At 55.5% G+C, this 14,692-nt stretch overlaps 1 protein-coding gene across 1 annotated transcript; it reads left to right on the top strand.

Moving 5' to 3' along the window:
• The first annotated feature begins 6,895 nt into the window (after positions 1-6,895).
• SH2D6 (SH2 domain containing 6) lies at positions 6,896-13,637 on the top strand. Its single transcript, XM_045827838.1, has 15 exons — positions 6,896-6,916; positions 7,307-7,341; positions 7,748-7,818; positions 7,924-8,041; positions 8,630-8,688; positions 9,322-9,382; positions 10,223-10,245; positions 10,685-10,745; positions 11,136-11,214; positions 11,400-11,430; positions 11,553-11,577; positions 12,010-12,065; positions 12,339-12,422; positions 12,593-12,751; positions 13,392-13,637. The coding sequence occupies exons 9-15, from the start codon at positions 11,174-11,176 to the stop codon at positions 13,506-13,508; spliced, it is 513 nt and encodes a 170-aa protein (XP_045683794.1). The 5' UTR covers positions 6,896-6,916; positions 7,307-7,341; positions 7,748-7,818; positions 7,924-8,041; positions 8,630-8,688; positions 9,322-9,382; positions 10,223-10,245; positions 10,685-10,745; positions 11,136-11,173; the 3' UTR covers positions 13,509-13,637.
• The last annotated feature ends 1,055 nt before the right edge of the window (positions 13,638-14,692 follow it).

Below are 14,692 nucleotides of genomic sequence, written 5' to 3'. Positions count from 1 at the left end.
CCCTGAGATAAGGAGCCTGGCCATGGCCGGGTGCCTCGGTCAGTTGGAGCGTCATCCTGTGCTCCAAAAAGGTTGCAGTTTTGATCCCCTGTGGGGGTGCCTGCGGGAGGCAACCAATGAATGTTTCTCTCTTACATCAATACTTCACTCCCTTCCTCTCTAAGATTAATAATTTCTTTTTAAGGAACAGAGGGGGACTCTGGCTGGTGTGGCTTAGTGGATTGAGCACCAGCCTGTGAACCAAAGAGACACCGGTTCGATTCCCAATCAGGGCACATGCTCTGGGTTGTGAGCCAAGTGATATCCCCAGTGGCGGGCGCTTGAGAGGCAACCACACATTGATGTTTCTCTCCCTCTCTCCTTGCCTTTCCCTCTCTCTAAAAATAAATAAATAAAATATAACTTTAAAAAAGGACAGAGGGGAATAAAGGGGGAAAATGGAACAACTATAATGGCATAATCAATACATTAAAAAAAAGGAAAATTAAAAAAAAAAAGAAAGCCTGTTTGACCCTAGAAGGGGATGAAAGAACCATGTAACATCACGTGTTTGCACCTTACCTGGGCTTCCCAAATCCTCTGGGCTCTTTCCTGGATAGAACCTGGGCAGTGGGCTAATGGGTCAAGTTTAAAAACAAAGGAGCTATGGTGATCTGCATAATAAGGAGCTGAGGTTGGGGGGAGAGGGCTCGGTCTGGAGGAAGGAGAGTGTGCTTGAACCACCTGTGGAGAGGACATTGCCAGGTGCAGAGATAAGAAGAGTGGATTTGGGAGGGGTGGTCAGAGGTTTTTGAAGTATAACATACATATAGAAGAGTCCTTTTTAAATTTATTTTTTTTACTGTGTTTTGCTATACATTTAAGAGCACCCTCCTTTAAAGATCTAAATTCTTCCAACTGAAATTTCCTTAAGTCAATAGGGTGCAGAATGGGCCACCTGGGGCTCCAGTCATGGAACCCCAGAGAGAAGGCGGGTGTTAGGCCATGGGAAAAGGGGAGAAGCTGGGGCAAGAGAAGTAGGTAGTGGCCTGATCTTACAAGGCAACAAGAAGCATTTGGGGTCCATGCAAGGAGTCATGGGCGGTCACTCAAAGACTTTAGGCAGAGCTGTCACAGGACACAGTCTGCTGGAGCAAAAGTTCTGGAACGGGAGGGGCAGGGGGTGTGAAACAAGGGTGCACTGCCCTGGCAGGGGCCAAGGGAAGCAGGGCAGGCGGTGCCAGCTTCTGCACTTCACCCTGGAGGCCAGGGAAAGCCAACCTCAGCTTTCAGCCCAGCCCTAACTCTTGGAATTTATTGAAAGCTAGTGTACTGCCTTCCAGAAAAACAAAGACAAACTATACACCAACTTTTGTATCCACGTTCAGGAGAGATAGAGGGAGGGTCTGTTACAAATCTCTGAAGGTGCAGCAAAATCATGTACCAAGGAGGAACAGGAGCCAGAGACCCATCTTAGGAAGCTTGTCTGGGCCTCTGTCCATCTGTCCATCAGTCCTCCATCTCCCATTACAGGTGCCACCCGAGTAAGCTGGCTGGGCAGGCCTGAGAGGACAGCGGGCTGCAGAGGAAGAGGGGTCTGCCAGCTTGTGCTAAACCAGCCCCGACAGTTCCCTTCATTCCTCTTCTCACCCTATTGCCAACCACCTTGCTTCAGGATTGTTCCCGACATCCACTAACCCAACCACAGACAGTTCAGTTGGAGCTTGACCTGCTCAGGTAGAAATATCCTGAGGGCCACGTTCTCCCTTACCCGCCCACAGGACCTAGTTCTTCACCCCAGGCCTCCCTCCACATCCCTTCATGTTCAGGCCTGTCCCATGCCTGCCCCTCTTTCTATCCAACCCCTTCCACGTGCTCCTCTGGATTCTAACTCCCCTAGGAGAAAAATCATTGTATTCTCAGTGCCCTCTCCCTCTATTTCCCTGGCCACAGGGAACCTGGCGGTCCTATGCTGCCCTCACCTTCCCAGGCCCTACCCTTGGCCTCACCTCCCATCTAGAGGGCCCCACCTGCCCCTAGGACATTCTTCTTCCAGCACTTCCTTGTGTTTGGAACATGTATTGATTGCCCTGGCTTGTGTGACTCAGTTGGTAATGGAAAGGTTGTGAGTTGGATTCCTGGTCAGGGTACACACCTAGGTTGTGGGTCCAGGCACATGGGGAAGCGACCAATCAATGTTTTTCTCTCACGTCGATGTTTCTCTCTCTCCATAGCTCTCTCTCTCAAAGCAATGAAAAAATAGCCTTGGGTGAGAGTAAAAATAAATAAATAAATAAATGTATCTGTATTGACTTTTATTTTTAATCATAGAAAATAGTTAGTGTTTGTCATAATGAACATCTCGAGAGTCTAGAAATACAAAGCTGTGGCACAGTCCTACCTGGTCTGACCTTCCTGGGAGATGTGTGCACCTGGCTGCAGGGTTTAGACTCCTGGCTTCCAAGGGGTCATTTCACTGATGCTGCACTTTCCTCTCTAAATTAGAACTCTACTTCAGGCTGACAAATAATTGATTAAAAGAATTCTGTAGCTCACAGCCTTTCCAGGAGGGCTACAGAACCAGCCAGGGACCATGCCCCAAAGGTTACAGCCAAGCTGGCCTATTGGAGGCACCCCTGAGCACAAATACCACCTTTTGCAGCACAACTGACCCAGACCCCGGGCAGGACCACTAGGATCTCAGTCTCCTCGGCCACTGGAGACAGGATATGGTTGTCACCTCTTCCCAGGGTGGAGTCCTCTTTGTGCCTGCTTCATATTCAAAGTCTAGCACGAGGGCATTTGATTGGCAGAATGCCTGCACCCCAGCTGCAAGGGAGCCTGGGAAGGCCTCATCTGGCTTCTGTGAAAGGAAGGAATATTCTTGATGGAGAGCGCCCAGAGGTAGGAAACGCAGGAAGGCAGATGTCCCCGTCAGTTCTCTGGGAGTCCAGCCACCTCTGTTTCAGCAGCTCCTGCTTTACGAGCCACACCCCTCACGTCTGAGACCTCAAGCTACAGCCTGGTTACCTGCCCTTCAACTTCTCAGAAACCACCTGTCCGCACACTGCTCCCTACTGTGCTCCACCAGGGGTCCCAGCTAGACACCACCACCTTCTCTGTCTGCTGACAGCCGTCTCAGCCATGGCACCACCACTCGAGAAGAGCTGGCATCCACTGTGCACACTATGTAGTTTCACATGTCGTCATGTCATTTGGCCCTGAGACCCACCCCCGGCCCCTGCCAGGAGGAATGCCTTATTAATACCCCCATTTACGCACGAGGAGATGGGAGCCCGGAGAGCCGGAGCCCATCTTTGGGTTTGCTCCTCTCTCGCTCACAGTGGCCCCTTGAGAGCAGGGTCTGTGTCCTGCTCCTTCTCTGCTGGGGACCCTTGTTTCCCAATGAGCTACAGGGTGCACGTGATCCTTGAAGTGTCCCAGCAGTCACGTCTTCTCAGGCTCCCACAGAACAGCCTTTCTCAAACTTGACTGATCACCAGATTGATCTAGGATGCTTGCTTGGCATAATCTAGATTCCTAATTCTCTCCTGGAGCATCCAGTTCTCACGATTTCAGGAAGGCCAGGAATCCAAGACGTTTGACAAGTCCTCTAGTGATTCTTATGATCACACAGACCAGGAAATACTTCTCCTGGTAGCTGTTTATTTCCTTTGGGTGGACTTAGACTGACCTGGGCCTGTAAATTATGGGCTGTTCTCAACGGAGACCAGAACCTGAATAATGGACGGGGAGAATCACTTTGTGCTCTGGAAGGACCATAAAACAGGGAGTCATGTGCTGCCAGACAGTGGTGCCCTGACACCTTCAAAATAGGTTTACAGAAATTCTAGTAAACTCATCCCAAGGAAGTAGCCATGGTCGTGCACAAAGCAGTCCTGTGCCAAAGCGGGAGACTGAGGATGTCCACTTGTGCCCGTGTGACTAGCAGGATGCAGTGCTGCAGGCCTGGCTTGGGGGGTGGGGGGAGGCAGAGCCAGGAGGCAGGCCTCCTTCCTCTTCCTTCTCCCTGATCTGTCCAGGCCAGTGACTGCCCCGAGATGGTGGGGATTCCACCCTCTGCCTGGGGCCCTTTGGCTCACCTAGGCCCTGACATTTGCCTATGCAAAGCCCTGCATGGAGGGAGGGTGTGGCTGAGTTGAAGGCAGTATGGACTAGGAAACCCACTCAGTTTGGTGTTTGCAGTGGGGTGGTATGTAAAGTATCTTGAAATCTGTATTGCTTGCCCTGGCTGGTTTGGCTCAGTTGGTTGGAGCCTAGTCCGTAATAGAAAGGTTGAGGGTTCGATTCCTGGTCAGGGTACATACCTAGGCTGCCAGTCTGGGTACATAGGAGAAGTAATCCTTTGACTTGCTGACTCTGGTGTCATAGGAGGTCTCCTCGGGTGAGGTTAGTTGCCACCTGTCCTTATGGTCCAGATGTGGAACAAAGGTCAGCTGGGGAGTGGATGTCAGGGTGGAGACCCCACCTCTGACTCCGGGCCTGGACTGTCTCTTTGGTTTTTGTCTTCTCGCTTTTCCCACTGCACCAAATAGGCTCCCTATTAAGCCACCCCAGTGACTCTTCATGGCTTCTTAAGCGCTTTTCACCTGCAGGTCTCAGAAATCACCTGGTCTTCCTCTCTGAAGGCGGTGGCAGTCCCAGCCCCGGTGCTCTCTCTGCATAGCCCCCAGCACCGTGGCCTCCAAAGACGCAAGCCCATGGCCTTCAGTTCTCCTTCGTGCCAACAGCCAGGACCTCCCCAAAGTAAAAAACACAGGAAAGTCACAGTGCCCCAGAAAGGCCTTACATTCGTGATCCCGGGCTGTGTTTTCCCGTTTCCTGGTTTCAACAGAATCAGACACCGAGCTCCAGTCCTTCTTTGTCCTCCAACTCTTCCCAGAAGTCAAAGTTCCTAAACTCACTCAGGTTACAGAGCACCGGAAGTCATGGGCTTGTTAAGGAAGTCCGAGAGTACCATGTGTCCAAGTTCATCACAGGAAAGTGGGGTCAGGACCCAACCCTAGGTGAAGCTCAGGGTGGCTCAGTTATTTGTGCACAGGCTCTGGGCCGGGCAAACTTTGGGTTGAAACCCACCTTCCACACTTACTAATTACGTCCCCTTGGGAAAGTCATTCAACTTCTCAGAGTCTCTCAGTGCTATGGATTGAGTTGTGTTCCCACAAGATTCATATGTTGGAGCCCTAACCCCCAATGTGATTGTATTGGGAGATAGAACCTTTAGCGAGGTAAATGAGGTCATAAGGATGAGGCCCTGATTCAACAGGACTGGTGTCCTTATAAGAGAAATTGACAACAGCCCTGGCCAGTGTGGCTCAGTTGGTTGGAGCATCACAGAGTAATGAAAGGTTGCCAGTTCAATCCCTGGTCAGGGCATATACATAGGTTGCCATTTTGATCCCTGGTCTGGGCACCTACAGGAGGCAACCAATTGATGCTTCTCTCTCACGTTGATGTTCCTTTCTCTCCCTTCTTCCCTCTCTAAAGCTAATGAGAGCCCTGACTGGTGTGGCTCAGTTGGTTGGGCAACATCCAGCAAAGTGAAAGGTCACCAGTTTGATCCCCGGTCAGGGCACATGCCTGCATTGTGGGTTCAGTCCCTGGTTGGAGCACATACGAGAGCCTGATCAATGTTTCTCTCTCACATCGATATTTCTCTGTCTTTGCCTCCCTCCCTTCCCCTCTCTCTGAAAGAATAAATAAATAAAATCTTTAAAAAAATAAAAGCAATGAGAAAAATGCCCTCGGGTGAAGATTAAATATATTTTTAAGTAAATAAATAAACAAGTTAATTAATTTAAAAAAGAGAAAGTGACACCAGAGAGCTCTGTCCCCACAAGCACAGGGGAAGGGTCATGTGAGGACACAGCAAGAAGTTGTCTGCAAGCCAGGAAGACAGCTCTCACTGGAAACCAACTGTTATGACACCTTGATCTTGGACTTGTAGCCTCCAGAAGAGAAAATAAATTTCTGTTGTTTAAACCACCCCAACTGTGGTATTCTGTGATGGCAGCCTGAGCTGATTCATACACTCGGTTTGTTCATCTGAAAAGCAAGGATAAAACCAGTCCTTGCATCGTGAAGCTATTGTGAGAATCCATTGAGGAAATACACGTGTACTGCCTGCCGTTCAGTTTTCCTACAGCACCCTCAGCTCAGTGTCTGGTGTATAGTGGATGTTTAATAAATACCCACTGAATGAACAAATACACCCATCAGAAAAAGAAGCTTTCAAAGTAAATAGGACTGCATGTCTCTGAGCTTGTCACTAACCTCCATTTCCTTGGTTATTGATCACAACTCATCAGCAAGTGACAGCAGGTATAAAGGATTTAAGAAAAGGGTCTGCAAGGGCAATTTCCTGATTTTAATTGGATCTGCCCATTAATGTCCTGTCTTCTGAGAATTGGGAAAGGGTTGGTCTGGCTGATCCCAGGTGAGTCTGAGCCTCCAGGAGGAGGGGAAGTTGATCAGAGAGCTGTGGGAAGCCACCGATCCCCGTCTCACTTTGCAGGCCTGGGTGCGGAGGGCAGAGCCCTTCCTCCTGTGGGGCGGAGGGGCTGGAGAGCACAGCCGTGGGGGCGGGAGCTGGGCCCTGGCGTCGCAGTGGGTGAAGTTGGTCTGGGGTTGGAAGCCACAGCAGGCCCACCTTCCAGGTGCTTGTGAGATGCAAATAATGGGAACAATAGGGGCTCTGTCCCCAGGCCCTTTGTGGCAGAAGCTGGACTTTAGGGAGGCACAGCTCCTTCACCTTGGCCATGGTGAGACTTGGTTCTGGGGCAGCCCCAGGTGCACAAACCTGCCCACCCGTGGGAGCCCTGGACTCTGGGCAGGAAAAGGCACCCAGCTGAACTGACCACTCCCTGACCCCCCTCCCTGACTCTTTCCAGGACAAGCTCAGGGGGAGCAAGCCCCGGTGAGTACTTAGCTCCTCACTTTCCATCTACCCTTCTCTTGCCTCCACCTCGCCACCCCTTCCCTGGACACAGCCGCCGTTGGAGCGGTGCTGGCTGTGCCTGGGCCCTCCCTGCCCACCCAGTGGGACCCTGCATCCACCGCTCTGTGAGCACTAGGGCTCGCCCACTACCAGCTGCTCTTGGGCACCGGCTCACCCAGCTGTGTACCCAGGGTCACTAGCCTTGTCCTCAGGTCTTAACTCCTGCTGCCCTGCCCCAGGCTGCTGTCACACAGCTCCAAGGGGCTCCATTCACATGGTCGTGGATGTGAATGGCCTGGGACAGTGCAGTGCCTGGCTGACAAAAACTCAAGGGTCGCTTGGGCAGAGTTGACTACAGTCTTATTGCAGGCTGGGACCACCCCTTCCACCCCCCAAATGTGTAGGTAAGTGACACAGTGGGTGAGGGGGGTCTGGCAGAACAAGGTCCCTTGTAATTTTGAGTCTCCCCTGAGTGGCCTTTTCACCATCTGTGCTCCTCATAGTCCAGCACTGCTGAGTCACTGGGGCCTAGCTCTGCCATCTGCCTGGGTCAGAATGAGAAGCGCGTGGGGTAGGGACTGGCCTAGGTGCAGCAGGCAGCTCACTGGGAGACGTTCCACGATGCCTGCGTCACTGGCCCTGCTGCAGTGCTGGAAAGGCCCTTCGTGAATGGTTCCTTGGAGCCAAATGAAGCATTGAGTCCCGCTGTGGAAGTGCAGATGGTTTATTGTATTGGGGAGAGAAAGTCATTGTGCTAGACAGGGGTGGGCTGGGAGGAGATGAGGCCAGTCTCATCAGTCTCCCCTCCAGACTCTCCAGGGTGGAGAACAGAGGTCTCCTGCCTGTCTCCTCTGCCTACCCCCGGGGCCTGGAGACACAGGGTAAGTCCAGCTGCTGAGCCTGGGGCTGGGGGTGGGGGAAGGCAGGGGCCACCACCTTTGCTGCACTTCTTCCACCCTCCCTGTGCTCCTTACTCCTTCCCGAAGGCTCAGGAAGAGGAGGGAGAAGAGGAAGATGAATATGAGCTGCCCCCCTGTGAGGCTCCGCTCAGGAAATTAGTCCCTGCCCACCTTCCTGGAACCGAAGAGGACTCTTTGTACCTGGGTGAGGGCTGGGAAGTGGAGGCAGAAAGTTTGGGTGGCCGGGCAGGACAGGAGGGTCCCCACAAGGGCAGAGGCCGAAGACCTGCTCTCTTTTGTGTCTGCCGGGCAGTGATGGGATGCCTCAGCTGGCAGTTGCTGGGGCCTTTTGAATGAACAGGGACAGAGAGAGAGAGAGAAATGGAGAAAGGAAGAGAGGAGGAGGGGAGAAGGAAGGCAGAAGTTGGGAAAGGGAGGGGAGTCTGGAGGGGCAGCGTAACCAAGGCAACAGTGGGAAAGCTGGAGGCCCCACTCGGTCCCGGGGGCCTGGTGTTCCTTCTCAGAGATCCCCGCAGTCTCACAGCAAGGGTAGAGGTGCCCAGAGAACCCACTGGCATCCCACCCCCACCCCTGCAGCTCTCCAGGCTGGCCAGATAGGGGCAGGGAAGCTGGCCGTCTCCAGTTGCCATGGAGACAGGACTGTCGGGAAGCCAGTAAGCTGGGAGGGCAAGGAGGGAGAGAGGAGGAAACAGAGGCTAGGTGTGGGGCGGGAGGAAAATGGGAACCTACTTGGGAGGAGCTAGTGACTCACAATGCTTGGGGTCTTTTCCAGATCACTCTGGCCCCCTGGGCCCATCCAAGTCATCAGCACTGGAGCCTGAGCCCGAAAAGGTGAACAATCTCTGTACAAGCTCCCCCTTTCCTGTCTGCCCCACCCCAGGCTACCGTTTCCTGTGAATAAATCTAAGAGGCATCTCATTTGCAAGACCCCCCCATCTGCATTCAAGAGACCCCTGAAAAATTAGATGCATCAGAAGCCTGAACCCTGTGAACAGTCACTGCTCCCTCTGTCTGGCCTGGTCCTTTCATCCTCCCAGTCAGCATCACCCAGGACTTGCCTTCTGGCCAGAGGTGGGAAGGTTGGGGGGAAGGAGACAAAACAGGCTCTGCTGCCCCTCCTGGGACCCCAGGGCCCAAGGACCCTGCCCCACTGAAGAGGGAAGAAATGCCCTACTTAGCCGCCAATCATGGCCAGCTCTCATCCCCCACAATCCTGCTTTGGGCTTTGAAAGCTACCGCTCTCATCATTCACTTTTATTGGAACAAAAAGAAAACCAAGGAGAGATTCACGACGAAGAGCCACAGGATCGAGGCAAAGGGAAGGTCACCCCCTTGCACATTAACTCTGGTGTCACTGTTTTTGGCATAGCTATGCATTGCCCTACCATCCTTGCCTCCCCGTGCCTGTTTCCCCTCCGCACCCCTCTGCACCCGGTTCTCCCTCACCACTCGTTGTGTCCACAGCTGAAGTCAGCCCTGAACCTGCAGGAAGCCGTGAGGCAGAGACAGCCTTCTGGGTGGCGAGGTAATGGGGACGTCCTCTCTCTCCAAGACCTACACTCCCCCCTGCCCTGAGAGGGGAGTCCAGCCCCACAGGGGCAGAGCTGAGCGGCCTTGCAGTTGGTCTCGTGCTGTACCCGGTCACTGCACACCCCCAGCTGCTCCCTGTTTTCACCTGCCCTGCCGATCCCCGCTAAGGTGGGCAGTTGAGGGGACTGAGGCCCCAGACACGAGCTGCTTTGCCTGAGATCACACAGAAGCAGAGTCCGCTGTGGTCTCCAGTCAGGTGAGGGGCCTGCAGGGCGCCTGGTCTGCCTGAAGCACCCTCACTATTGAGACACATCTGAATGTCACCCCCTACCAAGGGGCCCTCTGATTCCATTCATGTCATTATTGCCTCCACCATCCAGAGACTGTCCCCTAAGGTAAGTGCCTGGAGGCCTATGACGCCAGAGCCCTGGATGTCAGACGGGGGAGGGATCTTAGCCAGCACGTTTTTGTCTGACAGGGGCCCCAGGAGGGGCAGCCTCCTCCTGCGCAAGGTCAGCTAACCTGAGGCACATTTGTGTTTTACATGCTCAGTGGTTGGTAAACCTTCATGCCCTTGACGGGGGTTTGATTTTTGGAACAGCTCAAAGTCATTTGGAGCCAACCCTGGCAAATCAATTGGGAGGTCAAGTCAGGCAGCACCTTGGGGTTGGGAAGTAAGGTGACGGTGGTGAGGGTGGCTTCCCACCAGGGCTTCGGTGTTAGCTCTGAGGACACCCCCGGATAAGATTGAAGGATGCTCCACTCCTCCAGCCTGTGTCACTCAGTTCCTTTCTCCCCACGCTTATGACTGACGCTCCTCTCCTTTTCCTCCCAGAGCTGACTGCACCAGCCCGCGTGGTGAGCAGCCCTTCCATCCCCAACTCACACTCTAGGGTTCTGGCTAGGGAGCTGGCAGGGTTGGTGTGGGGTGCCTGGGAGGGCCGGGAAATGTCCCTGAGATCGAGGAAAAAGGCCCAGAGCTGAGTCCCTCCCTGCTGGCCACAGGCCCCTGGCAGGGTGTCAGCCACTTGTCCTGGGGGTGCTGCCCAGAGCTACTGGGGATGGCCTTGCCCAGAGCTCCCCCTGGCCACACACACTCTGAGAACTGGAGCCTGGGAGCATCTCTGAGAGGGAAGACGCTCGTGCGGTGCCCCCCTTTTAGGCCAGGGAGCAGTTTTAATCATTCCAGTTGGCTCCCAGAAAGAGGTTTACTCCCCACCCCCAGTGGGGGCTCTGCCCTCCCTCCCACTCACTTGTCAAACCCTGGGTCCCACACACCCCTCCCTCTCTCCCTTAGGTGCCAGGCTCTGCAAAGGAACCTGAAGAGGACATCTACCTGGAGTGTGAGCCCAGCCCAGGTGAACACTTCCCTCTGCCCCAGATCCATCACGCCCTGAGGCCCTCAGCTGCCTGCAGCAAGACACATATGTCTGACTCCATTTTCCTCCCTCGTCTTTTCTCACCACCCCCACCAACACACTCTCATCTTTGGACACATGCAGGGGCACACATACTTCCTCCTTCGGTCCCAGTCGGCCCTCTGCAGGGGCCGCAGGGGAGGGACCCCCTAGAGCCTGGGCTGTGGGGGGACTGCCCAGCGGTTGCAGCCTGGTTGGAAGGTTCCCAGGAAACCAGGCTGCAGGGCAGCGGCAGGCCAGGCCCTGCAGCTGGCCTCAGCCCCTCCCTGGCCGGTGAGGTGTTCGTTCTAGCCTCGCTCCCAGCCCAGCAGGGCCTGCCCTCTGTTTTAGTCCCTGCTTTGCCTCAGACTCTGAGCTCCCAGGGCCCGATGCCCCCAGTCCCTCTGCCAAGGACATCAGTAGTACACAGGTAAGTGCCCCACCAGGTGCATGTGAGTGTGTGAGTGTGAGTATGTGTATGTGTGTGTGAGAGAGAGAGAGAGGGAGGTACACAGGCTTCCCCAGCCCTGACCCTGGGACCTCTGGGTTCACTGGGCCTTTCCTTGTGAAGGAAGTAAAGACCTTGACCTCTGTTCCCCAATTTCCTCCCCCCAGGCCCACCAGAGCCCCCCAAGAAGCCCAGAATGTAAGAGGCTTGTGGTTGGGGGAAGTGAGCAGGGAGGGAAGGAGACTGGAGGTGGGACTTCAGGCCCAGAGCAGCAGGCCTGCAGGGCCAAGTAGCTTCTGACCAGACCTCCTGTGTCCCAGGAAGCCGCGAATGCCATCTCAAAAGGCGAGTAGAGACATCTTCAATACAAACCCTGGGGGGTCCTGCCAGCTCCCACCCCAGCCACAGCCCGCGAGTCACAGACATTCTCACAGCCCCACTCACCCCACTTTGCTGAGGGGGTCCCTGCAGCTCTGCCTCCAGTTGAGAGCAAGCCTGAGACCCAATTGGGCATTTTCTAGGGTCTGCATCAAAGCAGAAGGCTCCCAGCCTGTACTTCAGGACCACCCCTCACTTAGAGGCCCCGTGTGGCCTCGCTGGTGGGTCCCACCAGAGCCCCAGACCTGGAGAGGAGGGGTGAAACACCGGGGGCCCTGCTACGGGTTTCCGCCCTATGCACACGCCCCTCCAACCTCCCCCACCCCTGCGGCTGGGCCCCAAGCCTCCTTTGTCTAATCCCCTCCCAGCCCCAGCGCTATGATCTGCTTCTTCCAGCAGGAAGGAGCTCCTCTCTGTCCTCTGCAGCCCCCACCAGAAGCACCGCAGCTGCTGAGGTGAGGAGGGGCTGGGAGAGGGCTGGGGGAGGAGGCCTGCCAGGCACGCTCTTGGGCTGTGTCCACCACTGCAACTCGCATTGAACACGCGCATGTGGCACCATGCTGGGTACCAGGCACTAACACATCTTTGTTCAGCTCGCACAGACTCAGTCTGGGGAAGGCAGCTGTGAACACAAATAACTGCACCTGGGGTTCTCTGCTCCCCACCCCCTCCAGTTTGCCAGCACGCAGGCTCTGAGTGTGTGTGTGTGTGTGTGTGTGTGTGTGTAGGACAGCGGCCTGCTGGATCAGCCTTGGTACTCAGGGAACTGCGACCGACATGCTGTTGAGAGTGCTCTGCTCCAATGCCAAAAGGTGGGCAACCTCAGAGCCCCTGGGCCTTCTCAGTAACCCCTTCCGCTCATGGTCTGTGGCTGGCTGAGCAGGCAGGGATGGTGGGGCAAAGCGTGGGGGGTGGCCATCGAGGGTCAGGGCTGCAGGTGCACGCGTGGAAGATGAGGCTGATGGAAGGGTCTCCCCCACAGGACGGGGCCTACACCGTGCGCCCCAGCTCAGGCCCCCGTGGCTCCCAGCCCCTCACCCTGGCAGTGCTTCTCCATGGCCGGGTCTTCAACATTCCCATCCGGCGGCTGGATGGTGGGCGCCACTATGCCCTGGGCCGGGAGGGCAGGCACCACGAGGAGGTGGGTGCTGGATGAGGTGGGGGACTGAAGGGTAACAGGGACACAGCAAAGAAGTGCCCTGGGCCTAGCTGGGGGTGTTTGCCTAGGGAAAAACCCACATTCTGTGTTTTTCTGGGGTGGGTGGAAATGACAGTAGCCAGTGACAGTTGCCAGAGGTCCACCTTCCTCTGGAGAAGGCCCTTCCTCTTGCTGTCTCAGTCTGCACAGGGCCTAGGAGGGGGCATTTGTACCTGGAGTGAATCAGCTGGGAGGAGGGCAGGGCCCAGGTAGTCCAGACCCCTGTCTGTGCCAGGGCTCAGCTGGCGCCCAGGACTTGCTGGGCTGCACACTAGAGACAGTCACCCAGCACCCAGCTCCGCATGCTGGAGGACAGGGGCGGAGGCAGGTCCCCAGCGTTATTTCCATTTGGCCTGGGAAACATGATTTGGTCAACAGCACGCCCCAGGGTGCCGTCACAGGTAAGTTGCATAAGGCCAGGAGTTGGGTAGCACAGTGGCAATGGAGCCTTGTGACACAAACAGGAAGGAAAATATTTATAAAAAGTCAACAAGCCCTCTTGCCAGAGGCCAGCAGTTCCTTCAGGAAGTTTTTCCCAGCACAAGGCCACAGGGACTCACCGATGCCTCGCTTCTCTGTCCAGCACTTCTCCTCTGTGGTGGCCATGGTCCAGCACTACATGCAGCACCCCCTGCCCCTTGTGGACAGACACAATGGCAGCCGGCAACTCACCTGTCTGCTCTTCCCCACCAAGCCCTAATACGTCCCAGCAGATGTCCATGCCCACCTCTGGCCCCATGGGCTGCTCCTGCCCCATCCACCTGTCCACCTTGGGCTACGTCCCTTCTCCTCTCCCAGGTCTCCACCCTTCCAGGCCCTCCTTGTCTGCTGTCCCAGTTCCTGCAGGCCCTGATGAGAGGCACCAGAAAAGGTTGCCCAGAGACCCCATACCGTGCTCACCCAGAGCCCAGCCCTGTGCTCCCTGCTGCCTCTCATCCCCAAGGCTGGGCAGTAAGGGTCAGGCAGGGCCCCCATTCTCAGGTCCCAGGAATGGCTGTGCTCATCCTGTTGCTAGGGCTTCCCAAGCAGCTCTGGATGAAGGCCTCAGGGGAGCTGAGCCTCCTGGGGACAGCATGGGCACTGCTGGGACACGAAAAGAATCCTCTCACATTCTTTTGAAGGCTTAATACAGGGCTGGCATCTTGGAGGGACTTGGTTGCCCTGCACAAATTTTGCTTTCAATAAATACTTATTGAATAAATTCCTGAATTTGCTGAGCAAAGCAGAGGTGGCTTCCATGGGGCTCCAGGTTCTCAAGTGTTCCAGGGCACGGCTGAGTGCTGGAAGTGACAGCAGTGGTGGCCTGGCCAGGGTAATAGGGCCAGCCCTATTTCTGCCCACTGACTGGGGCCTTTGCCCTTACATGGTCTGTGCTAAGGACCATCTCCAAGGTGGCTGGTTTTTGTTTTGCTTTGTTTGCGGTTGGTCAGAGAGGGTTAGGGAGGGAGGCTCAGTGTGTATCTGCCACTCCGTAAATGGTGAGAATAGAGTTAAGTACTGGCAGACCCCAGGAAATCCCTGGATACTGGGCTCGCCAGTCCTAGAGTACTAAGGGTGGCCCAGTGGCGGCGCTCCGAGAGCAGGAGAGGCCATCCGGGCTTCACTGGTGGCAGGGTACAGGCCGCGAGGCCCAGCGCGCTCCAAGGCTCGGAGCTCGGAGATCGGCGGCGGGGCGGGGAGAGGCAGGACTTGGGGAGGCGGGAGGGTCCGGGCCTGGCTCTGCGCCCAGAACACCGGGTGCCGGAAGCGCCATGTGACTGTGACTCTGCAGAAACAACGGGCGGCTCTGCGGCGCCCAGCGCGCAGGCTGGCACACAGGGCCTGCACTCCTACCCACTTCGGCCCCAGGCCATGCCTCCCGATGGACCCTGGGCTCTGGGCAGG

Source organism: Phyllostomus hastatus, unplaced genomic scaffold (genome assembly GCF_019186645.2).
Source record: "Phyllostomus hastatus isolate PE091 unplaced genomic scaffold, TTU_PhHast_1.1 phas_scaffold_78, whole genome shotgun sequence".
In the NCBI taxonomy this organism is placed as follows: domain Eukaryota; kingdom Metazoa; phylum Chordata; class Mammalia; order Chiroptera; family Phyllostomidae; genus Phyllostomus; species Phyllostomus hastatus.
Note: the sequence above shows the minus strand (reverse complement) of the source record. Positions and strands in the feature narration are given on the sequence as shown.

Bases quoted from the DNA above. Each gene is read 5' to 3' on its own strand.
- SH2D6 (XM_045827838.1), top strand. From the start codon at position 11,174: ATGCCCCCAGTCCCTCTGCCAAGGACATCAGTAGTACACAG. The intron at 11,215-11,399 runs GTAAGTGCCCCA...TCCTCCCCCCAG, and splicing joins AGGACATCAGTAGTACACAG to GCCCACCAGAGCCCCCCAAG. The intron at 12,423-12,592 runs GTGGGCAACCTC...TCTCCCCCACAG, and splicing joins CTCTGCTCCAATGCCAAAAG to GACGGGGCCTACACCGTGCG.